The 25751-nt window shown below is 47.6% G+C and overlaps 1 protein-coding gene across 1 annotated transcript in view; it reads right to left on the bottom strand.

Annotated features, from left to right (window-relative positions):
• The window catches only part of MLXIPL (MLX interacting protein like), a 43468-nt gene that overhangs the window by 15007 nt on the left and 2710 nt on the right, over nt 1–25751 (bottom strand). The window contains exons 2-7 of the mRNA XM_028708451.2: nt 18284–18390; nt 17655–17737; nt 15916–16005; nt 13840–13884; nt 13457–13652; nt 11854–11934 (exon numbers count right to left, since the gene is read on the bottom strand). Coding sequence (XP_028564284.2) covers nt 11854–11934; nt 13457–13652; nt 13840–13884; nt 15916–16005; nt 17655–17737; nt 18284–18390 — 602 coding nt within the window. The remainder of the gene's footprint in view (nt 1–11853; nt 11935–13456; nt 13653–13839; nt 13885–15915; nt 16006–17654; nt 17738–18283; nt 18391–25751) is intronic.

The following is a 25751-nucleotide window of genomic DNA, read 5'->3' as shown; positions in this document are numbered from 1 at the left end:
TGGGTTGAGAACTTAATTCGTTCTGGAGGTCCGTTCTTAACTTGAAACAGTTCTTAACCTGAGGTACCACTTTAGCTATTGGGGCCTCCTGCTGCCGCCGCGTGATTTCTGTTCTCATCCTGAAGCAAAGTTCTTAACCCAAGGTACTATTTCTGGGTTAGCGGAGTCTGTAATCTGAAGCATCTGTAACCTGAGGTACCACTGTACTCATCTTTTCTCTAAGCTAAAAAGTCCCAAACGCGGCAACCTTTCCCCATGATCATCCTGGAAGCCCTTTTATCATCATTTTCCAACTCTGCAGTGTGCTTTTTGAGGTGAGGCACCCAGAACTGCACACACTATTCCAGATGTGGTCACAGGGGTCTTCGGTGTGTGAAGCAGGTGCTCTGTGCCCCTGAGTGATGCCTCTTCCCCGTGAATTCAGGCAGGCAGCTTGGCTTCATTGGGGCAGGGGTATGAATTGAGCTACAGTGGTGCCCTGCAAGATGAATGCCTCGCAAGACGGAAAACCCGCTAGACGAAAGGGTTTTCCGTTTTGGAGGTGCTTTGCAAAACGAATTTCCTATGGGCTTGCTTCGCAAGACAAAAATGTATTGTGAGTTCCTGCAGGGTTTTTTTCCTCCCCCCCCCCCTTTCCCCAAGCCGCTAAGCCGCTTAACAGCTGATCCGCTAAGCCGCTAAGCCGCTTAACAGCTGATCGCTAAGCCGCTAAGCCGCTTAACAGCTGATCCGCTAAGCCGCTAAGCCGCTTAACAGCTGATCGCTAAGCCGCTTAACAGCTGATCGCTAAGCCGCTTATCAGCTGATCCGCTAAGCCGCTTAACAGCTGATCCGCTAAGCCGCTAATCAGCTGATCCGCTAAGCCGCTTATCAGGTGATCCGCTAAGCCCGCTAAGCCACTAATAGCGCTAAGCCACTAAGCCGCTAATGGGCTTGCTTCGCAAGACGAAAAAACCGCAAGATGAAGAGACTCGCGGAACGGATTCTTTTTGTCATGCGAGGCACCACTGTATATCCACCACTCCAGCTACTGATGGGGAGGCCATGAGTTCAGGTCACATCCTAGCACCAAGTTACCTAATTTGTACTTTCTGAACCAGCCGCCTTTTGAAATGTGCACACCTTTGAATTCTGCGATGCCGTTCTCTAACCAACATTTTTTTTTTTTTTTGAAAAATGCTTCAAAAGTGTAAATTAGGGGAAAGCATGCTCAAAAGCGCCTACATTCATTGAGGTAATGCATGCAAAATGCATTAAGGAAAGTTGTTTGCAAGAATATGCCTATCTTGGAGAAATAAGAAAATAATTGAAACTGCCAATATAGTGCAACTGCATTTGAAATACTGTGGATGGTTCTGCTCCCCTCCCCTCAAAAAAATGATATTGTAGAGCTGGAAAAAACTTCAGGAAAGGGCCACTAAAATGGTCAAGGGGGTGGAGCAACCCCCTCGCAGTATTCGAGACTTTTCAATTTAGAGAAATGGCAAGTGAGAGGTGACATGGTGGACGTTTGTAAAATTATTCCTGGCATGGAGAAAGTGGATACAGGAGAGTTTTTCTCCCCCTCTCAAACATAAAATAATAAAAATATAATTTTTTTTTTTAAAAAAGATAGGTGTGCAAGAGCCCTGAGTCAGCTTTGAAACGTTTGAGCCCCTCAGAGGGTGGGTGCGGTTTCTCCCTCCCAGGGCTCGCTCCCTGCCCTCTTGCGCTCGCCTTGCGTGCAGCCTGTGGCTAACCACATCCCGTGGCCTTCCCGAATCCGAGCCCCGTGACCCTGCCGTGCCCCCCCTCTCCCTTCCTGCCCCTGCGCCGCAACCCTCTCGCTTCCTCAGAGTCAGACGACCCCCAAACTGCTGCGGCGGCACTTTCAGGGCTCCTGCGAAGGGACACACATCCAACACGGGCTTGTTTTCTTCCTCATTCCGGACTGGAAAATTCGCAAACCGCAACCCCACATCAACCCCTCTGTGGCGGCTTTTTCCACCGCCTTTGCTTGGGCTCCTTGACCCATTTCAAGTCCTGACCTTTAAACACAAAGTCACCCATTTAAAACCCTTTTGGGGGGTTTTTAGCCACTTGCCAACAACTGATCACGCCTGCACAAGTGAAAACTAATTGCCCCTTATTTTGTCATTTATCAGTTTCACACAATTTATGCACTGCTTGATTGTGGAAAATCTCAAAACGGTTTTCAAAAAGGAAAAAAACAATAACATTCTCCCTAAGAAAAATGGGCAATGGTAATTTAGGGCTTTCAAAAAGTTGAAATAACAATAGACTAAAAACTAAGGCTTGCATCAACTTTTTAAACATCTGCGTAGGCTTGTCTAGAATCCCCCCCCCCCCCCGGCACCAGAACGAGTCTTGTGAAGGTACCTGCCTGATATCAATAAGCAGAGAGTTCTAAAGTGTAGGAACTTACGGTAACTGATTTACTGACACAGTCCTTTGCACAGTTCCCTGCTGGGCCTCCTAGCACAGGCCTGCAGCAAAGGTTGCAGGCCAATGTTAGGTCGCCTATTAAAGGGAGACAAAGGGAACGGAGGACAAAATTGCTAAGCTTCCTGTATTTCAGGGGGTTGGACTAGATGAGCCTCGAGGTCCCTTTCTACACTTCTATGATTCTATGAATATGGCAGCTGATTTGCCTTTAAGTGGGCAGTGCAGTCAGCCCCTCGTGCCCGGGGACAAAGGCAAATGCAAAGTGCTGCGGAAATGCGGTGAAGTGAACCCAAGACAGGGAAAATGAGAGAAACTGAAATTGACTGATTTGTCTGTTCCTGCTCCCAGCCCCTCCAAAAATAACTCCCCTCCATAACACACAATATGCCCTCCTAAACACACACACACACAGGCATCCTGGGCCAAGCCATTTCCCCTTTTAGTCACCCCATCAAACAGACGCCCCCCCCAACACACCTCCCCTCCAGCACATTTACTACAGCCCTCATTGCTTCATGCAAACACAACACCGCCTATGCGGTTTTCTCCTCACCACCCCCCTTACACCAAAATATCCACATATATAACTTCTCTCTTCCTTTCCACTGCAACTTCCCCTTTGCATGTAAACACCAGATCGTCAGCATTTGCCTTTTTTCAAAGAGCTGTAGTAGCACACATAAATAAACCGCCACGCTCTCGCGTTCCTGCCGATTGCTTCCTTGCACAACAGCCCTGCAAGGTAGGGATTCTCTGAGCCTACAGAATGTGCCTAGTTCCATGTTTGCAAGCAGGAAACGTACCTTGAGCCCTCAAATGCCACCATAAGAAAGCCCAGCATTCGTCCCTTAGGAACACATTAAGCTTCCTGCATCCCCACCCCACAATGAGTTAGACCGTTGGGGGTCCATCTAGCTCAGTATTTCCTGCACTGGCTGGCAGCAGCGCTCTCGGATTTGAAGCAGGGCTCTTTGCCTGGGTGTCTGTGGGATTCTTTTCCCCCAGTGGGGATTCAAAGGGAAAGTGAAAGCTGGGAGCAGGCTGCTTTCTCCTCCAGAAAGAACCGTGCATGGACATTTTGCCTCATCTCTCACATTCTACAAACACTAGGGGGGGAATTATCTTTAACAAATAATAATAACCGCTGGGAATCTTGGACTAAGACCTGGGAGGCCGGGGGTCAAATCCCCACTCAGCAATGACCTTAGGGGCCAATCACTGCCTCTCAGCCTAACCTACCTCACAGGGTTGTTGTGGGGATTAAATGGGAGAAGAGAACTATCTATGCCACTTCCAGTTCCTTGGAAGGACAAAAGATGGGATAGAAACGCAATAAAGAAACATAAATACAGGCCAAACCTGCAGAGTACTTTGCTATTGATTTTAGCTCATGTGCTAAAATGTGGGACAGAATGTAAGTAATAAGCACTGGTATGGGTTTGGGGAGTCAGTCTGGATGATGCCCTGAGTCCCTCTCAATTCTTGGGGTCCTGGACCCAGTGAAGGTCAGAATCTAGCAGAGGAGATTGTTGAACTGGTCCCTCGGTAAGTGAGGGACCTTGGCTGGCCTCTTCAGTGTCCCCATCAGCATCCCAAAAGAATGAGCTCTGTTGCAAGAGCGAGCACTAAGTGATGGGACCCTGCAGGCGAATGGGTGGGCCTTTCCTTCACTCCCTCACCTAGTTGCTAGGTAGGAGAGCAATAGCTAGTAAGATGTGTGTGAGCTGAGCTGAAAGCAGCCTGGAAGCTGGAGACACAGACACCTGCTTGCTCTGTGCTGGATCTAAAGCTGTGACTAATGGAGAAGCAAGATCTGTTGGGGTGTTGATGCTGTGAGCCCGTCCATCCTGTGCTCAGGTTGTACAGATGTGCAAATAAAACCATATATCCTAAAGACACCACAGTCTCCTCTGACCTTCATCCCAATGAAACCAAGCCTATGTAAGCAGCTGGATTCTCTCAGCACTCAGAAATTGGTATGGCCAAATATTGGTGTACCCTGGAGCCAAAAAAAAACAAAACCACCAGAAATTGGTGTGGCATGCAGCAGTATTTTAAAATACTCTTATAAGTCACTACAAGACTAATTCTAATGGTAGGTGACTAAGAAATTAATGGATTGATTAAATAATAAGCCTCATCTTTAGTCCCATGCCACATACAAATACTGTAAGCAAAACGAGAGGACTTTGTCTATCATGGAAAGAGCAGAGATTTCATGGCACCGCAACTTCCAAGCTGGATTGCGCCATGCCCCAAATTACAGCTCAGGCAGCCGCCTCTCAAGTTTCCATTCCGATCACGAGTTTGAATCCTCTTCTTGCATCAGCCAAGATGTTAAAAGAGAGACTAAAGCAACCTCTTGGCTTTATAAAACGTGTGTGGTGGGGGATGCACACGTTAAGATTAAGCCACAGAAGGCCCTGCCCTACCCCAATTTGCAAAAAGCAAGAATGCAAAATCGTCACCAGGTTATATTAACACTGAGAGGGAGGCAACTGAGAACTGGCAGAGAAGCAAGGCAACTCACAATTTGTGGTAGCACCCCAACTCTGGAATGCGCCCCCTCCTCAAAACCACAAGTGTCATGCCAACGTTACAATCTTTTTGGCACCAGGTTAAAGCCTCCCGATTTGCCCAGCCAGGGCGAAAGTGATTTTAGCTGGAATTCTTATGTTAATTCTTATGTGGCGCTGTGGGTAAAAGCCTCAGCGCTTAGGGCTTGCCGATTGAAAGGTCGGCGGTTCGAATCCCCGCGGCGGGGTGCGCTCCCGCTGCTCGGTCCCAGCGCCTGCCAACCTAGCAGTTCGAAAGCACTTCTGGGTGCAAGTAGATAAATAGGGACCGCTTACTAGCGGGAAGGTAAACGGCGTTCCGTGTGCTGCGCTGGCTCGCCAGATGCAGCTTTGTCACGCTGGCCATGTGACCCGGAAGTGTCTGCGGACAGCGCTGGCCCCTGGCCTCTTGAGTGAGATGGGCGCACAACCCTAGAGTCTGTCAAGACTGGCCCGTACGGGCAGGGGTACCTTTACCTTTACCTTATGTTAAGAATGTGAAGACAGCCTGCTGGATCAGGCCAATGGCCTATCCAGTGTCCTGTTCTTATAGTGGCTGTCTCAGTGGGAAGCAGGATTCGAGCAAAAGTGAACCCTCGTGTTCAGAGGCAATGCTGCTTCTGACCACAAAGGCAGAGCATAGCCAGCACAGATACTAGCCTTCAATAGCCTTCTCCTCCTCCATGAATTTCTCCAATCCTCTTTTAAAGCCGTCCAAGTTGCTGGCCATCACTGCCTCCTGTGGGAGGGAGTTCCATAGTTTAACTCTGCGCTGAATGAAGAAGGGTTTTCTTTTGTCTGTCCTGAATCTCCCAATGCTCAGCTTCCTTGGATATCCAGGAGGAGAGAGGAAGGAAAACTTTACTCCTCTCTCCATGACATGCATAATTTTATAAACTTCTATCGTGTCACAGTGTAGTGCAGTGGTTAGAGTGCTGGACTAGGACCTGGGAGTTCAGGGTTCAAATCCCCGCTCAGCCATGAAATTCACTGGGTGGCCTTGCAGGGAGGGGAGGCTGTCGCTGTCTTTTCTCAGCCTAACCTACCTCACAAGATTGTTGTGGGGATAAACTGAGGTTGAGAATAATGTCCACCACCTTGAACTCCTTGGAGAAAAAGGTGGGATAGAAATTCAGTAAGTAAATGCAATAAACAAACACATGCCTTTTCTCGAAACTAAAACGTCCCTGACATGCAAGAATAAGGAATAAAATGTGATGATAACATATTCACCAGGAAATTCTGCCAGACCCACACAGCGGAGATCAGGGGACTGTCAGGTACACAGAAGAGCTTGGCAAGCCTTTAGTACAGCTCTGGTTGGCACCTGTGGCCCTCTAGATTTTGTGGGGAGACCCCCCCAAACTCCCACCGGGGCCAGCATGGCCAGTGGTTAGAGATGATGGGTGTTGGACTCCAGTAGCATCTGGAGCGGTGACCCCCAAACCTCCTTGGACTTGGAGCATACCTGGTAATCTAAGAGAGGCTGTTGTGGGTACCAAACACACACATGTACCCATTTTACAGAAGAAAAACTGACAGCGGTCAGAATTACTCCCAAATCAGACAAAACTCAATCGAAATGAAACACAGAGAAGAGAAGCGAGCAACTGTACCTGACAACACCCCCACCCCAAAGCTTTGATCCCCCCAAAGCATGCCGGGAGGGACACAACTCTCAGAAAGTGTGGCCGGCTTTCCAACTGCCCTCAGCTCCTGGCCTCTGGGGCAACAACCAGGAGAGAACGCTTTTCAAGGAGCAGAGCTGGAGCCGACCGTAGCATTAGGTAAAATGGAGCAGGTCGTTCCGGCAAGAATCCTGGGCAATGGTGGCGTGGGCAGGGCCCACCCTGCCTTTAAGCCAGCAGCAAAGTCTCTCAGGCCTTTGCCAGGAGGACCCAAAGCGATGGATTCAAGTGGCCAGGAGATTCCAGCTAAACATAAGGAATAAGAGCTATCTAACCGTGGAACGCAGAGGCTGCATTTTAAGCAGAGGCTGGATGGTCAGGGATTCTTAAGCTGTGATTCTTCCAATAATTCTCCCTTCCAACTCTACCTTTCTCTGATTCCCACTGCCAGCCGCTCTGGGATTCAGTGAGGGAGGGTGTCCAGAGAGTAGGGGGCCGTCTGCAAGCAAGATTAGGCAGCTCCCCAGCCCCTTACCCACCCCCTGCCCCCCACCCCAGTCTCCTACCTGCAGAAGGGGTCCACCCGCGGTCGGTTACCATCCCTAGGGTGGTCTGCCACGGACCTGCCATGGGGACTTCTACATATGGCTCAGGTTCCTTCTCCAGCCTCGGTTCCTCATTCACTCTGCCCTTTGATTGACAGGCAGGAGCCCAGGAAGCCTCTGGCTGGCTGGGGACAGAGGTGGTGACCTTACCCCCAAGCCCATTGCAACAGCCCTCCGTGGGGCTGGCCCAAGTGCCTTGCTTGGACTTCCCTCCACCCACCCAAGCCACACAACCTCCCAGAGCATCTGGAGGCAGGGTGGAGGCGTTTTCAGCCTTCCACAGGAACGTGAGAAGAGCCCTGCTGGATCAGGCCAGTGGCCCATTTACTCCAGCATCCTGTTCTCACAGTGGCCAACCAGATGCCTGTGGGATATTAGCAAGCTGGATTCGAACACAAGAGCCCTTTCGCCTCCTTCTGTTTCCAGCAAATGGCATTCCGGAGCATTACAGCCTCTGACCAGTATAATCAAAAATGGCTATCAATAGCCCTCTTCTCCAATTATCTCTTAAAGCCATCCACGTTAGCAGCCATCACTGCCTCCTGCAAGAGCACATTGCATAGTTTAACTCTGATCTGCATAAAAAAAGAACTTTTTTCTGTCTGTCCTGAATTTTCCATCCTTCAGCTTCATTGCTTGTCCACAAATTCCAGTGTTAGGAGAGAGGCAGGGAAAGAAAATCTCTATCCACTTTCTCTATGCCACGCATAATTTTATAAACTTCAGATCCTCTTACTGTCCCTATTTTCCAGGGACAGTCTCGAATTTACAGAAGCTGTCCCGGTTTTTGATTTGATACTGGAATGTCCCGCTTTTCCTTAGGACGTCCCTATTTATATCATAGGGTACAGAGTTATGCGACCCCCGAGCCAAGGGGATAAGCAACTATGCTTAGAAGACACCTGAAGGCAGTTTTTAAATGTATTATGCTTTATTATGTTTTTTTTTAATATGTTGGAAGCCACCAAGAGTGGCAGGGGTAACCTAGTGTGATGGGCTGGGTATAAATAATAAAATTATTATCATTATCGAATAGGATGTCCCTGTTTTCATTGGAAAAATGATAGCACATGTGGCCTCTTAATTCACCTCTTAACTCTTGTTTTCTCTAAACTGAAATGTCCCAAACACTTTCCCACACCTTTTTCAACTCTAATTTTGGAGGGGATGTGAACCGAACTCCAGGAGTTTGCAAAGGAGTCCAGCACTTCAGGTCTGGAACAAGAAAAGACCAAGAAGGAATGGATACTTGTCAGGGAGGCGGGGGCTATGATCCCTGAAATCCAAGCTGCATAGGTTTCCTGCAAAGCCCAGAGGATCACAGCACCTTGCTTTAACCAGAGGGTCTCTAAGGAAATTAAGGCAGCTGGGAAAGCTGGGCGTCTTGCCAACATTTAGAGGTGAGGGAGAAATTCAGTTTTGTTTGCATTTTCCTGATAAAAGACCAGAACTTCTCAAACTAGGCAGCAAACTGGATGGCAGCTATCTTTTGAAATTCACACATCTCTGAATTTTGCAGCCCATTACTGCAGATTTTTTTAAAAAAGGATTTTTTAAAGGGGGGAGCAGGGAGGCTGGTGCAAAAGACCGAGGACTCATCACACACACAATTTTTTTATTACATATTATCTTTACCATTATTTAGATTCTGCCTTTTCCCCCAGACTGGGACTCAGGGTGGCTTACTGTTAAAATAGAAAGAGTTAAAAACTTTGGGAGGGGGTAATTAAAAAGCAATTAAACTAGCTGATTTATTTAATAACATTTATACAACAACAACCCTCAAAGCAACTTAGAAAAAGGTGAAAGGATAAAATCAAGAAAAATTTCACAGCAATAATTTCGAGCAAACGAAAAGTTAAAATACTGAAACAGATTAAAATGCACACCAACTTTCTATGCATCTGGGCAGGTTTGTCTCTAAACAGGTGCCGAAAAGAGTACAGCAAAGGTGCCTCCTCGATATCAATAGGCAGGGAGTTCCAAAGTGTAGTTGCTGCCAAGTGGCGGGATCAAGAGAATGGCCTCCTCCCCAGATCTCACACCCTGGGAAGGTTTGTATTCTTTCAGACAGCCTGGTATAGGGGGCGCGCGCACACACACACACACACACACACACACACACACAAACACTTGGCTCATCCTAACCAAATCATGAACCTTACTGTGTGATCTTGGGCCAGCCATTTGCTCTCAGCATAACCTACCTCACAGGGTTGTTGTGGGGATAAAAAGGGAAGGAGAACTATGGAGGAAAGGTGTGGTATAAATTCAATAGATAAATAAACTCACCCCCCCCCTCTTCAGGTCCTCAGCCCTCTGTTGCTCGACAGCCCCAGCTGCCCCTCTTTCCCCTTTCTTGGGTCAAAAGTTTCCCTTCCTCTCTCGTCTCGCCCCCAGTGTGGTTTCACATTCCTGTAACCCAAACTCTATTTTGGGAACTGTTGCAAGACGTAGGCACTCTATTCTCACTCAATATATTGACCGTCCCATTTTTGCCCCCTCTGCCAGTCTGGCTTACACACACACACACACACACACACACACACTCCTCAGAGCTCCTCAACACTTCTCCATCCCTGCTTTAGTCAAACCTCTGTTTGTTGTTTAAAACCATCCTTTTAAAAACCTGGCTTTTCTTTTGCTCTCCGCCCAGACTTCATGTAAATCCAGGACTGTGACGCGGCACTACAGATCCTGCAATTGGAGCTGTGTGACGACAGCCTTACATTTCTATGTATATAGGAAGGAAAAAAATCTGCCCCTCCCAATGGCCCCCAAACCAGTATCTGTTATTCTTTGGGAGTACAGAATGATGCATTTCGTAATCAAATACGGTATGGAGATATTCTCAGTACTGGCTCTCCGTTTGTGGAATGCTCTCCACAAACAGCTTGTGCTGACCCTGGTGGGTTTTAGAAGCTACTCAATGACATTTTTATTCCGCTAGGCTTCGGACTAAATGGGTTGAGAATTGAGCCACGTGTCCTCGTTGGTATGTTGTATGTGATGAGGGGTTATTTGGTTTCAGGTAATCATTTTATGCTTTGTGTTTGTTTTTAGATGCCCTGAGATTATTTTAATGAAGTGTGGGCTAGAAACCATTCTAAATAAATAGCGAAATGGTGCCTGTTTCCTATAAGAAAAATTAAAAGAAAAAGAGAGAGAGGAAACCATTCGTGCCTCTACTACAACCCACCTCAGAACAGAAATGGACCCTTCTAGAATATTTGAGGGGTCACTAATGCATGGTTCATCGCTAATTCTCAGCCATTATAACATCCGAAGAGCCCCAAATTTTTCGTATAACACTATGAAGCCTTTTTTTGCCTTCTCTCTGCTAAAAATCCCTAAATGTTGTAGCTTTTCCTCATAAGGAAGCTGCTCCATCCCCTTGATCATTTTGGTGCCCCTTTTCTGAACCCTTGCCAGCTCTAAAACATCCTTTTTTGAGGTAAAGCCAACACAGCAGTACACAGGCTTTCATCGCTAAGTATTTTTGTGTAACAGCATCATGATATTGGTGTAATTGACTGACGTAAATGACTATCAAGCAGACTGATCACGCTTTTTATGTTTTCAAAAACTGAAAAGAAAAGAGGACAGACCTGAAGTTTGATCCCGGTACGGTGGAACCTCGGGTTACAGATGCTTCAGGTTACAGATGCTTCAGGTTACAGACTCCGCTAACCCAGACATAGTACCTCGGGTTAAGAACTTTGCTTCAGGATGAGAACTGAAATTGTGCGGCAGAAGCAGGAGGCCCCATTAGCTAAAGTGGTACCTCAGGTTAAGAACAGTTTCAGGACCTTTGGAACAAATTAAGTTCTTAACCCGAGGCACCACTGTATTGCAGAGACTCCTGTTATTGATGCTAACTTCTAATATTGCAACCAGGGCTTTTTTTTCAAGCTGGAACTCACCAGAACTCACTTCCAGCACCTCTCAGGTGGGTGCCATTGCCATTGTTAGAGAACAAGGGAGGCTATCATGGTGAGTTCTGGCACCTCTTTTTCTAGAAAAATAGCCCTGGTTGCAACCCACAACTCAGCCTCAAACAACAGAGCTACGAACATAAGAAGAGCTTGCTGGATGAGGCCAATGGCATCCTCTTATCACAGTGGCCAACCGGAAGCCCCAATGGGAAACCTGCAAGCAGGATTCAAGCACAAGAGCAGGATTCTCCCCTCCTGCAGTTTCCGTCACGGCTCATAGCCACCAATAGCCCTCTCCTCCATGAATTACGTAGTCTAATCTTCTTTTAAAGCCATCCAAGTTGGCGGCCATCACTGCCAAACTTTCCTCTCTCCACCTTCTCCATGTGCCAGGCATCATTTTAAACACTTCCATCGTGTCACCTCTAATTCACCTTTTCTCGAAACTAAAAAGAAGTGTTTCAGTCTTGCACTGCTCAGGGGCCCAGTGTGCAGGGGCTCCAAAGCTGCCCTCTGTTTTAATCTCGCTTTCAAATAACCGCAGAATTGCAACCTTAGAAGTGCTCAAGGGGTCCCAGCGTGGAAGCAACCGGTTCCCCCCAAAGTCGCTCCAATTTCCCATACCTCCCTTCCACCACTACTCATTGCATTAATTTCTGACCTTAGAAACAAAGCTGGCTCCTACCAGATATCTCCATGAAATCGTCAAGGGTCGGCTGCAGCGGCGCCAGGTCTGGTTGGATCATGTCTGCATTGCCAATGTAGGCTGTAGGCAAAAGAGAAGAGAGAGGAATCAGCACATCACCAAGCTTTTCTCTTTCCTAAGAAGCGTCGGCATGGTGTTGCGGTTAGAGCGATGGACTAGGACCCAGGAGACCAGGGTTCAAATCCCCACTTGGCCATGAGCTATGAATACCATTGTGAGCTCTTTGGAGAAAAAGGTGTGATAGGGATGTAATCAATAAATAAATCAACACACATTCTACATATCTGGGCAGGCTTGCCTAAACAAAAATGTTTTTAGCAGGCATCGAAAAGATTACAGTGAAGGCAGCTGCCTGATATCATGAGGCAGGGAGTTCCAAAGTGCAGGTGCTTACAGATCCAGATTGGCTGTTACATGGCACCTGTAACAGGGCCATTTCCGCAGATCGAAGCGGTCAGTAGGTGCATGTGCAGACCCTCCAAGTGTCCCTATTTTCCAGGGACATGCCCCGGTTGTGCAGAAGCCGCCCTGGTTTCTGATTTGATCCTGGAATGTCCCGCTTTCCCATCGGGCATCTCTATTTTCATCAGAGAAATATTGGAGGGTATGGTAGGATGTCCCTATTTTCATAGGAGAAATGTTGGAGGGTATGAAGCTATGCAAGCCAAGGAAATAAGTAACTGTACAACCTTTAGAAGACATCTGAAGGCAGCCCTGTACAGGGAAGTTTTTAAATATTTGATGATTTCTTATGTTTTTATATATGTTGGAAGCCTCCCAGAGTGGCTGGTGTAACCCAGTAAGATGGGCAGGATGATGATGATGATAATAATAATAATAATAATAATAATAATAATAATAATAATAATGGAATAGGATGTCCCTTTTTTCATTGGAGAAATGTTGGAGGGTATGACATATGGACTAAGGTGATCTCACTGATAAACTGGTCCCAACCTGTTAAGGGCTCTATAAACTAATAGTACAGTATAGGAGTATATACTAATAGTATATACTAATATACTATAGTATATTACTAATAATATAATATAATTATATATAGTAATAGGGACACGGGTGGCACTGTGGTGTAAACCACTGAGCCTTGGGCTTGCCGATCGCAAGGTTGGTGGTTCGAATCCCCGCGACAGGGTGAGCTCCCATTGTTCAGTCCCAGCTCCTGCCAACCTAGCAGTTCGATAGCACATCAAAGTGCAAGTAGATAAATGGGTACCGCTCCAGTGGGAAGGTAAACGGCGTTTCCGTGCACTGCTCTGGTTTCGCCAGAAGCGGCTTAGTCATGCTGGCCACATCACCAGTAAAAACTGTCTGCGGACAAACGCCGGCTCCCTCAGCCAGTAAAGCGAGATGAGCGCCGCAACCCCAGTGTCGTTCGCGACTGGACTTAACTGTCAGGGGTCCTTTACCTTTATACTAATAGTAACGCCTTGAACCCGGCCCAGTAGCAAATCAACAACCAGGGTAAGTGTGTGAGCACAGGTGTGACGTGCTGACAAGGCTTCGCTCCCACCAGCAATTGTGCTGCAGCATTCTGCGCTTGTGGGTTCCAGCACACAATTACCTTCTTCCGGTGACAACTGAGGGGGGCAGCTGGCCTGGGTCATGGTGAAGAGGGTGTCGGAGATGTCCGAGATGAAGCTGTCCAGATCGAAGAGCTGCCTCCCATCGGCCTCCTTCTCCTCGTCCCGCAGTAGCATTGGGACCACATTGGAGAAGAGGTGGTCGCACCAGTTTTCCGGAGACTTCCAAGGTTCATCCTGAAGAGGAGAGACAAGCAAGTCTGGGAGGGATCCACCCAGGACCATTCCCCACCCCCAAATGGGGACCAGGAGGACCCTCGTTCCCCATCCAGCAAGCCTGACTGGTTAGGGTCCCTGCGTCGTAGGGGGTTGGACTAGATGACCCTTGGGGTCCCTTCCAATTCTGTCAGGCTTCTTAACTCACTAGTTTGTGGCTGGCGGTTTCCTCTTCCCGGCTGAACCTGCGGAGCTGCAAGGGAAACACAGGCAACAAAATGATTGAAATGTTTTAAAGAAATGAATAAAACCAACGCTAATCTAAAAACCAGAATAAAAAGCACATTAACGTTCTGAGTGTCTAGGCAGGTTTGTATAAACAAAAATGTTTCAGTAGGGGCCAAAAAGTGTGTAGGGAAGGTGCCGTCCTGATATCAATAGGCAGAAAATGAGATCCATTAGAATCCCAGTCTGCAATGAAGGAATCAACATTCCCTGCACCTTGGAGGAAACGGCTGAATGCCGAAGTATTACAGTTAAAGAATTTAAAGTGGATTGGTGACCTTTCCTTCAAAATGGTAGGACGGGCTTCATATGGCAGCACCAACATTTCCTTCATTTGGTGCAGATATTTTATTTTATTTCGTGAACTCGACTTTTAATTGTTCCCCAAGAAATGAAGGGGAGGAAAAACGAAAACCGAGACCGTTAAGTTGTGGGTGAACATATCAGACGACAGAGCGATTCTTCAAACAGCTCTTGTTTATTCACAAGCCAGAACAGAACTGAACTGAAGGGTTCAGTCAGCCTGCTTATATAGAGCTCCAGTACAACATAACAGAAACCATTTTCTGTAAGTATCCAATCACTGAACGTCAATTTCAATCCCTTATTTGCATATGAGGACCTGAGTGAAAACTATCTACAGTATCCCCCTGCTGGCCCAGGGTGAAAACTTCAGTACATAACAGAAACATTCCAGGATCAAATCAGAAACTGGGACACTTTTTGTAATTCCGGGGGTGGAGCCACACTTTGTGCTTTATAACGTTAGGAAAGGGTTAAGAAAATGTTTCAAAATGTAATGATTATATTACCATATTTTTTTGTGTATAACACACACCCCTGTGTATAACGCGCCCTCTATTTTTGGGTACTCCAAAATAAGAAAATGGGGGGAGATTGCCCAGAGTTGCTGAGCTTTTTTTTGGGGGGGGGGGAGAATTGCCCAAGGTTGTTGAACTTATTTTTAGGGTAGGATTGCCAAAAATCGCTCACCCTCCTGACCTACACTGCCACTCACATGTGTCGCAAAAGCTGCCAATCACCCACCCAATTGCCACAGCGTCAGTCAATCAACACCAGCCCTTACCGCAGCCCTCAATAAAACGCACAATAGCCCCTGACAATCTCCGGCTCGTGGCAGCAACAACCAATCCCGCACCCCCCCCCCAGCCACTATCCGTGTATAAGACAACCCCCAATTTTTAACATAATTTTTAAATAAAAAAAAAGCTTGCCTTATACACAGAAAATTCCTGTACGTTTCATTTAGAATGTTAATAATGTGTTATTAAAACTTGACAGCAGAGGGCTCTGGAGAGCTATACTAAAAAGGTAAAGGTACCCCTGCCCGTACGGGCCAGTCTTGACAGACTCTAGGGTTGTGCGCCCATCTCACTCAAGAGGCCGGGGGCCAGCGCTGTCCGAAGACACTTCCGGGTCACGTGGCCAGCGTGACAAGCTGCATCTGGCGAGCCAGCGCAGCACACGGAACGCCGTTTACCTTCCCGCTAGTAAGCGGTCCCTATTTATCTACTTGCACCCGGAGGTGCTTTCGAACTGCTAGGTTGGCAGGCACTGGGACCGAACAACAGGAGCGCACCCCGCCGCGGGGATTCGAACCGCCGACCTTTCGATCGGCAAGCCCTAGGCGCTGAGGCTTTTACCCACAGCGCCACCCGCGTCCCGCAAGAGCTATACTACTAGCTATCTAAAACCTGGTCGACCTTGTGGAAACAAAACGAAAGAGAAACTAAATGGGACTCAGGTTTTAGAATGACATTTCTAATAACGTTTTAAAGGGGACTGTAGATCTAGCCTAGGTTTGTCCCTGGAAAATAGGGACACTTGGAGGGCAATAGCCACTAACAGCCGTATCATGCCATCACTGGCTCTTGTGGGAGGGAGTTCCATCGTTTAACTATATGCTGCATGAAGAAGGACTTCCTTTATGTGTCCTGAATCTTCCAACCAAGTTGAGGGTGGGGGAAAGAAACCTGACCCTTTTCTTGTAGTAGATCCGCCACTTGTGATACTCCTTCATCACCACCTCAATGCGCCGCTTCCAATAGTTCCCTTCCAGCACGACAGCCTAAGAAGGAAAAGGAGAAATGGAGGAGAGGGAGAAGGGAAGGAGGGGAGAGAAATGGTTAAGAGCTTAAGACACGGCTGATACTGAGGGGGGGGGGCAAGTTGGGAGCTTGCCTGGGCCTCAAGAGGGTCTCTAGTGCCCTCACAGCATTCAATTGGCACAGATTGTCCAGGAAAATCAGACACAGAGACATGGCCTGAAATAATTCTCCGTGTGCATGTCTGACCTCATCCAAACCCTGGAGACTTTGCCTAGGACCCCCACTCCCATACAGATATATTTGAAGTTTTATAATTATGAGGAAAGGTAACATTTATAGACAGAAGATAAGCAAGAGAAAGGATACCAAACAAAGAAATAAGCAAACAAAAAAGCATTACGCTGAGGCAATGAAATGTGAATACAGCAGAATATTTTTCAGGTTTAACAAATACAGTGGTACCTCGGGTTAAGAACTTAATTCGTTCTGGAAGTCCGTTCTTAACCTGAAACTGTTCTTAACCTAAGGCACCGCTTTAGCTAATGGGGCCTCCCACTGCCGCCACACAATTTCTGTTCTCATCCTGAAGCAAAGTTCTTAACCCAAGGTACTATTTCTGGGTTAAGGGAATCTGTAACCTGAAGCGTCTGTAACCCGAGGTACCACAGTACTTCTACATATGACACAATAATAACCGATGTGTTGAACACAAAGTGTATCCAACAAAAAGTTAACCTTAATTCCCTTGATTTTTCATCATGTGTGCACCATAGGAATAGAATAATGGCCGTGAAGGCAGAAAATAAGGCATACTTTGCTGCCTCCATTGGGCCCTCCTTGTGCCCTCCAGCAGAGATTCCCCAGGCAGTGCACGGCCTCTTATAGTCTGGCCCTAAGGAGGTGGCAGAACCGAGGGTAGCTCACTGTGACTTGTTTGCAAAGCATTTCGAAGATAAAATTGATTGCATCTACTGGGATCTTGACGCTGCTATTACAGTACAGTCGTACCTTGTTGACGAATGCCTTGCGACTCAAATGTTTTGGCTCCCAAATGCCACAAACTTGGAAGTGAGTATTCCAGTTTGCAAATGTTCTTTGGAACCTGAACATCCGACGCAGCTTCCGATTGGCTGCAGGAGCTTCCTGCAGCCAACTGGAAGCCACACCTTGGTTTCCAAACATTTTGGAAGTCGAATGGACTTCTGGAATGGATTCCATTCGACTTCTGAGGTACAACTGTACCTTCATTACATATCTTTAGGCACCAGGTGAAAACGTTCCTCTATAAACCAGGCCTTTGGATGTGCTTGCGTCAGGGAGGGTTATTGGTTTGTTTGTATCTATGTATATATTTTGTGTTCTCGCTTTGCATTTTTATGTTGCAAACTGCCCTGTGATCTTTGGATGAAAGGTCTTATGCAAATTTAACAAATGATTTTAAAAAATCAATATAATCAGAATACAATATAAAATTAAAGAGCATGAATGTGTTGCGTTTTATTGATTGTATTTTCATGCAACCCATTAGCTGGGGGACTATCCATTTGTATGTGTCCAATATTCGTAAAGGAAAGGAAATCAAACCACACACACACACACACACACACACACACCCCTCACAAACACACAGTTTTCACCACAGAGATGGAAATGTGTTTGGGATACTCACCTCTGGCTTCCGGTGCTCATCTGCCTCTGAGCCATCCAGGGGGGTGACGAATCCACAGACGGGACTCTTCCGCCGTTCCACATCTGTGGCAGAGGGAGACTTCAGAGTACGGGTCCTGATCTTGCTCCTCCACCACCAACCCCTCCTCCTCCTCCTCAGTGCAGGGCCTCTCCAACCCTTTCCCACCCAGCAAAGATACAGCCAGACTTCTGTCACAGCTGAAGATCCCTTCATAGAACCATAAAATTGCAGAGGTGGCAGAGACCCCAGGGAACATCTAGGCCAACCCGCTACAAGGCAGGAACCCCAGCTAAAGAATCCCTGGCAGATAGCCATCCAACCTCTGTTTAAAAACCTCCTATGAAGGAGAGCCCACCACATTCTGAGAGAGTCCATTCCACAGTCTAACCTCCTGATGTTTAATCAGAATCTCTTTTCTTGTCATTTGGGCCCTTGCTTATTTAAAAGGTGGCCCATGAAGTGAATAAAGGGAAATCGCAGAAGCCCAGTTTTCACTTCTGGGTGCTCCTTTTAGCTTGGGTTGCAATGCAGACCCAGAACCCCCAAACTGGCCATCAGCTTTCTATGGCCGAATCCAGTCCCCGCCCTTCCCCAGCCCCAGAACTTACACTGGATGTACCAGGCTCTCCAAATGGCATTGTTGAGACGTATCTTGTCCCGGCAAAGCAGCCGCAGCCCCTTGAAATTCTTCCATTTGGGGGACACCAGTTTCTCACTAAAACGTCAAGCAGCAGAATATGAATGGGGGGGGGGAGATACATGCAAAAGGTGAACATAAACAGATGCTGTCAGATTTGGGGGATTTAGGGTTAAATTATAGAAATGCCTCAAATGTTTAAGGGGGCTTCTAGATGACCTGTCACATGACTTTATTCTCTTTGCAGGAAGGTTAGATGATGCCTGCTGTTTCATGAGCATTTGATTAAAGTTGATTAAAATTTGATTAAAGTTTGCTTGAAGTGCAGCTGCTGTGGCTTCATCCAAGGGGCTTCAACTGAGAGCGTCTCACTCCACACCCTGTCCTTGGGCCTTTGAGCTAAGCTAAGTATGAGGGGTCAGTTTGGATGATGCCCTGCGTCCCTTCTAATTCTTGGAGTACAGTGTGGGATAGAACCTAATAGAAGAGGCTGTTGAATGAGTCAGACAAGTTTCTTTATAAGACAATGACTTTGGCTGGCCACTTCAGTGTCCCCATCAACATCCCAAAAGAATGAGCTCGGTTGCAAGAGATATCACTAAGTGCAGACCCTCCGTGTCCCTATTTTCCAGGGACAGCCCCAGATTTACAGCAGCTGTCACAGTTTTGATCTGATTTGATCCTGGAATGTCCTGCTTTTCCTTAAGACGTCCCTACAGTGGTACCTCAGGTTAAAAACTTAATTCGTTCCGGAGGTCTGTTCTTAACCTGAAACTTTTCTTAACCTGAAGCACCACTTTAACTAATGGGGCCTCCTGCTGCCACCGTGCCACCAGAGCACAATTTCTGTTCTCATCCTGAAGCAAAGTTCTTAACCCGAGGTACTATTTCTGGGTTAGCAGAGTCTGTAACCTGAAGCGTATGTAACCCGAGGTACCACTGTATTTTCATCAGAGAAATGTTGGAGGGTATGCAACCCCCGAGCCAAGGAGATCAGCAACTATACAACCTTTAGAAGACATGGGTAGGAGAGCAATAGCCAGTAAGACGCATGTGAACTGAGCTGGAAGCAGGCTGGTAGCTGAAGACACAGAGACCTGCTTGCTCTGTGCTGAATCCAAAGCTGCGACGAATGCAGAAGCAAGATCTGTTGGGTTCCGATGCTGAGAGCCCCTCCATCCGATGCTCAGGTTGTATAGATGTGTAAATAAAACCATATACAGTGGTACCTTTGGTTAAGAACTTAATTCGTTCTGGAGGTCCATTCTTAACCTGAAACTGTTCTTAACCTGATGTACCGCTTTAGCTAATGCGATTTCTTGTTCTCATCCTGAAGCAAAGTTCTTAATCCGAGGTACTATTTCTAGGTTAGCGGAGTCTGTAACCTGAAGCGTCTGTAACCCGAGGTACCACTGTATCCTAAAGACACCACCATCTCCACTGACCATTTCAAGGAAACCAAATCTTGGAAAGTGTCTGGAATCCCTGGAGTCTCCCACTGCTCAGAGACTGAGGGGTGACGGCATGTAACAACATAATGGTAGTGTCCTAATTTAATAAAGAGGAACTGAGCTGGCGCCAGGACTTGGCTTGGTCAGGCATCTGTCTGGGGCTCCCAATCCAGAAGCGGGGCCCCAGACCACAGCAAAACACACCTACCCCCCCCCCACACACACACGGCTTGCTTTTCCACTCCAGCAGTACAACCTGCTTGCTCATCCGCCTCTCTCCCTGGCCAAAGGAAAGGTGAGGGGGAGGCTCAACAGATGCCCCTGCCTGCTGGCTCAGTGGCTCTCTGCCTAGCAAGGTGGGAGCAGTGATGATGAGGCTGACGAGCGGCAGCAATTAGAAACCCTGGCAGTGTGGGGGTGGGGTGGGGGAATTGAAACCCTGAAGGGTGATGGCAGCTCAGCTTGTTTTTTCTTTTCCTCGTTTCCAAGTTCCCAGGAAGAGTCCAGATGCTGTTTGCTCTGCTGCTGAGAAGAGGGGCCTAATGGGGCCAGGCACAGATCTGTGTGCAGAGACCCGCACTCAGAGCAACCCCTCCTTGTCTCCCAGATAGGAAATCAAGGTGGGGTGGAGAAAATAGAGGCCAAGAGCAGGCGGTGTGGGGGCAAAACCATGAAGCTGTTTGGTGGCCCTGGTTTGACCACTTTCTCAGCCAAAGTTGCCTTAGGGGGTTGTTGCGAGAAGGAAATGGGGGTGGGTAAGGGATGCGGGTGGCGCTGTGGGTTAAACCACAGAGCCTAGGACTTGCCGATCAGAAGGTTGGCGGTTCAATTCCCCGCGATGGGGTGAGCTCCCATTGCTCGGTCCCTGCTCCTGCCAACCTAGCAGTTCAAAAGCACGTCAAAGTGCAAGTAGATAAATAGGTACCACCCCAGCGGGAAGATAAATGGCGTTTCCATGCGCTGCTCTGGTTCGCCAGAAGTGGCTTAGTCATGCTGGCCACATGACCCAGAAGCTGTCTGCGGACAAACACCGGCTCCCTCGGCCAATAAAAGCGAGATGAGCGCCACAACCCCAGAGTCGGTCACGACTGGACCGAATGGTCAGGGGTCTCTTTACCTTTTTAAGGGAGCCTTGCATGATACGCTGAGCAGCTTGGAGGAAAGGGATGAGGATTAAAAAACATGTCCTATAGAGAAAGATCAGGACAGAAGGTAGGTCTGGAGGCCTAAAGCCTAACTGAACATCTCCAGCTATATTGTAAGCTGGTCTAACACACTGTTCATTTTGTTTTCTAGCAGTACATAATAGGATGCCCAGGTAACCTCACACTGAAAGATGGAACCACTTTACATTGAACAATCATGCATGCAATTAATATGACATGCTGAAGAAAGAGAATAATAGAATTATAGAGTTGGAAGGGATCCCCAAGGATCATCAAATCAAACTCCTTGTAATGCAACGCAGGAATCACAGCTCGAGAATTCCTGACTGGTGGCCATCCAACCTCTGCTTTAAAACCCCCAAGGAAAGAGAGCCCACCACCTTCCAAGGGAGTCCGTTCCACTGTCAAACTGCTCTGACTGACAGGAATTTCTTCCTAATGTTTAGTCGGAATCTCCTTTCTTGCCGTTTAAATCCACTGGTTCCGGTCAAAGTCAGAAAAGGTGTTCTTATTTTCTTGGGCAGCTGGGAAGTTCCCATCATACGATATTGTTAAATCTGTTTTAAACGTGCTTAGGTGACCTTATTTCTGTTTTTTGCTCAGATACAAATCCACAGTATGACCACATTTGGAATACTGCATAGGGTTCTGTTCGCCTCGCCTCAAAAAGGATATTGCAGAGTTGGAAAGGGTTCTGGAAAAGGCCACCAAAATTACCCACAGGAAGCAGCAACGGCCACCAACTTGGATAGCTTCCTATGGCTGTCCTAAGGATTTAGTGAGGTAACTGAAGCAATTTGCACAGCGTGGCTGCATCCATTACCCTGCCGGGCAAAAGAAAAAGAAAGAAAAGCATTCTGCACATGCTCTCTCGCTTTGGAAAGGGCTGAGGCCGGACCAGCCAAGCCTGCCGTCCCAGTTTAAGGAGCCTGTCTGTACTCTGTCATCCGCTGGGAATTTGGACTCTTCCAGGGCAAACATGTTAAGCCCGTGACAAGCAGGCGAGTCAACCAATGGGGAGGCAGCAGCTCCCGGGCGCCGGGCCAACCGCCCCAGGGGCCAAGGCTACCCAGCTGTTGGGAAGCCAAGGGTTGCCACAGTGCAGACTCTCCCCTTTAAAAGGGACAGCACACTGAAGCACCCTGGCTGCAGGGCCACAGCCCAGATCACTCTGCTGCTCTGGAATTGGCGCTGGAAAGGGAGACAGTTGGAAGTCTCCGCTCTGCCACAGAGAGGCAGTGTGGTGCATTGGTTAGAGCAGTGGTTCGCAAAGTGGGAATGCTAAAGGGTGCTAGGGGGCAAGGGGGTGGCAGGAAGTCCTGGAGGTGCAAATGTCGATCGCTGGCTCAAGTTCATCCATTTTGTTAAATTCATTAAATGAGATCCTTTTAACTGGATTTTGAAGAAATGTGCAATTAATTGTTCCTGTTTTGAATTTTATTGTGTTCTTATCTTCCTTAGCGGGCCGTGCAAGCCACTCTTCTGAATTAGGCTTTTTATAGGGTTGAGTAGGGGGCACTGAGGAGGAGGGGTTTATGGGACCAAGCAGACAACGGCCCGAAAAAGTTTGAGAACCACTGAGTTAAGAGTGTCAGAGTAGGATTTAGGCGACCCGGGTTCGAATCTCTGCTCAGCCACGAAGCTAACTGGGTGTGGGCCAGACACACAGCCTAACCTACCTCACAGGGTTGTGAGGATAATGTGGAGAGGAGGAGAACCTTGGAGTATAGCTCCTTGGGATGTAAACATGATAAATACATTTTTTAAAGGAGATTGCAACCAAAGCAGCTTTTCAAGATAAGTATTTGTGCATATGCAGCCCAAATCAGCTCTGATGTGTGTTCACTACTTTGCATTCGCCAAAGAGAGTTATGGGAAGCGCATTGGAGGGGGGAGAGTCCAAGAATTCCCAGTGGGATTTCACACTCCCTGCCAAGCGGGATGCAGAAATCCTTCTGGTTCACAGACAGAGCACTCGGAAAACACCCTTTCCCCCACATGTCTGGGACAGCATCTGGGTGCCAAGCGACAGGGAGAAGGGAGGGTAGGGAGGCTACAGAGGTGGCCCCATTCTTGGTGGGGAGGGACACAGCAGATCTGGGCTGCCCCAGAGACACAGACACAGTGAGGGCAAAAAGGGACAACAGCATCAGCTGTACAGGGAAGAGTCATGAAAATGGGTGTGTTTGCCCTGCTCAGGATGCCGCAGTGACGTAGAATCACAGAATCACAGAACTTGGGAAGGATCCTGAGGGTCATCTAGTCCAACCCCCTGCAATGCAGGAATCTGTTGCCCAACGTGGGGCTCGAACCCACAACCCTGAGAGTCAAATGCTCTGCGGACTGAGCTCCCCAGTCAGATCTGGCCCACACATCATGGAACATTCAAGCGGAGCCATTCAGGAGATCTGAGATATCCACACCCCATGGCTCACAGCTTCTCATGCAGAGGTTCCAAGGATGAGCCAAGAAAGGCAAATATCCTTAGCTATGACTCCTGCATTGTGGGGGGTTGAGCTAGATGACCCTTGGGGACCCTTCCACTCTACGATTCTATGAGTCTATGCAAGGGCAGGGAATGTCCCCTGCCTGAAACCCCCAAAGAGCTGCTGCCAGTCAGTGTGGGCAACACTGAGCTCTCTGGGTCTGACTCAGTAGAAGGCAGTTTCCTATGTTCCTAAGCAGCCCTTATTTGGGAATCATGAGGACTAGGGTCTTAGCTCAGCAGCAGAGCACCTGGTTTCCTTGCAGAAAGTCCTCTCATGAGGCCCCAAACATTGTCAGGGTTGGACTCGGGCTGAAAGGCTCTCGACTCAGTTCACACTGAACGGCAAAAACGACATAATCCACTCTTTCAAAAACAAGACGCAGGAAAGCCAATTTCCTTCCAAATTCGTGCTTGGTCAAATCTTGCAGTGTAGTTCTCCAACCACACAATGTGTATAAAATCACACATATTAGAGCAAAGGGTGCATAAAAACCATGCAGCTATCAGGGGGAAACAACATATTAAAAATGCATCGTAATAAAGAGGATTGCTTTGCAAATACACGTCTCTCTCACTTGGGGGAAATTGTGTACACATATACATGCCTCGGGAGAAATTCACACAAAAACACCAGTGCACTTTCACGAGGACTTAAATTCAGATCTCCACATTTCCACAGCCGTTTGCAATATCTTGAGGTGGAGTTGGGGGAGAAATGAGAAACTGGGGGGAAGCAAAACTGATGGATTCAGCAATGCCTGTTTACCATTTATAACATTTATACTGCCAAGGATCTCCACGCCCCCCCCCCCCATTTTATCCTCACAACAACCCTGTGAGGTAGGTTTGGCTGAGAGGAAGTAACTGGCCCAATGAGCTCCATGGCCGAGTGGGGATTCAAACCCTGCTCTCCCAGGTCCTAGTCCAACACTCTAACCTCAACCCCTACCCTGGATCTCTGCATCACTGCATTGTTGAGTGCTACTAGCCATCATCACAACCTCTGTTGGAAATGAAGGCCATTCAGTTAAAATATTCCCTGAGTGAACCTCCCGGCACCAATCTGAGTTTTAGTGTATGGAGTGGGAGAGGTCATCTCCCTTCTGTCCCTCCCCTCTATGGCAGTTCTTAGAAAAACAAACAGCAAATCATTTTCCCCGTGTGTGTGTGTGTGTGTGTGTGTGTGTGTGTGTGTGTGCATGTCACAGCTCAGCTTTTCTGTCAAAGCAGATACCAAAGAAGGCCGTTTGCGGAGTGGACGGCTGAACACCACGGGGGTCCCTTTCCCGTGTTCCTATTGACCGGATCTGCCTACGCTTGGACTGCCCTGCTGGTCAGAGTAAACAGGACTTGAGCACAGCATGTCCAAAAGTCAATGGAAGACTTGGCATTGTCTTCCCACCCTCCTCGCTCAACAGCAGGCAGGTCTGCGCTAGCAACAACACCCCAGTAGCATTGCTTCAGCAAGCTGGGCTCGGGAGGACTCTGAATTGCATATTTTCAGACCCTCCAAGTGTCCCTACAGTGGTACCTCTGGTTGCAAACGGGATCCGTTCCGGAGGCCCGTTCGCAACATGAAAAGCGCACAACCTGAAGTGCCATATCTGCGCAGGTGCGTGGTGCGATTTAGCACTTGTGCACATGCGCAAGTGGCGAAACCCAGAAGTAACATTTTCTGGTACTTCCAGGTCACCACGGGACACAACCTGAAAAAATGTAACATGAAGCAAATGTAACATGAGGTATGACTGTATTTTCCAGGAACGTCCCAGTTTCTGATTTGGTCCCGCTTTCCCTTAGAATGTCCCTATTATCACTGGAGAAATGTTGGAGGGTATGGAGTTATCCGATCCCTGAGCCGTCTGAAAGCCTCCCTGTATAGGGAAGTTTTTTTAAAAAAATGTATAATGTTTTATTATGTTTTTATAAATGTTGGAAGCAGCCCAGAGTGGCTGGGGCAACCCAATAAGATGTGTGGGATGGAAATAGTCAAATTATCATTATGGAATGTAACGTCGCTATTTTCATCGGAGAAATATTGGAGGGTATGTATTTTTGCATGGCCTGGAGAAAGTGGATGTAGTTCTTCTCCCTCTCTCCTAACACTACAACATTTCTCTGATGAAAATAGGGGTGTCCTATTCATCATCATCAACAACAACAACAACAACAACAACAACAACAACTTTATTATTCCTATCCCGCCCATCTGACTGGGTTGCCCCAGCCATTCTGGGCGGCAAGTAACATATATAAAAACATAACAAAACAATATACATTTAAAAACTTCCCCATACAAGGCTACCTTCAGATGTCTTCTAAAAATTGTACAGT

This window comes from Podarcis muralis, chromosome 15, assembly GCF_964188315.1.
Source record: "Podarcis muralis chromosome 15, rPodMur119.hap1.1, whole genome shotgun sequence".
Lineage (NCBI taxonomy): Eukaryota > Metazoa > Chordata > Lepidosauria > Squamata > Lacertidae > Podarcis > Podarcis muralis.
This window is presented reverse-complemented; position numbering and strand designations above follow the sequence as displayed.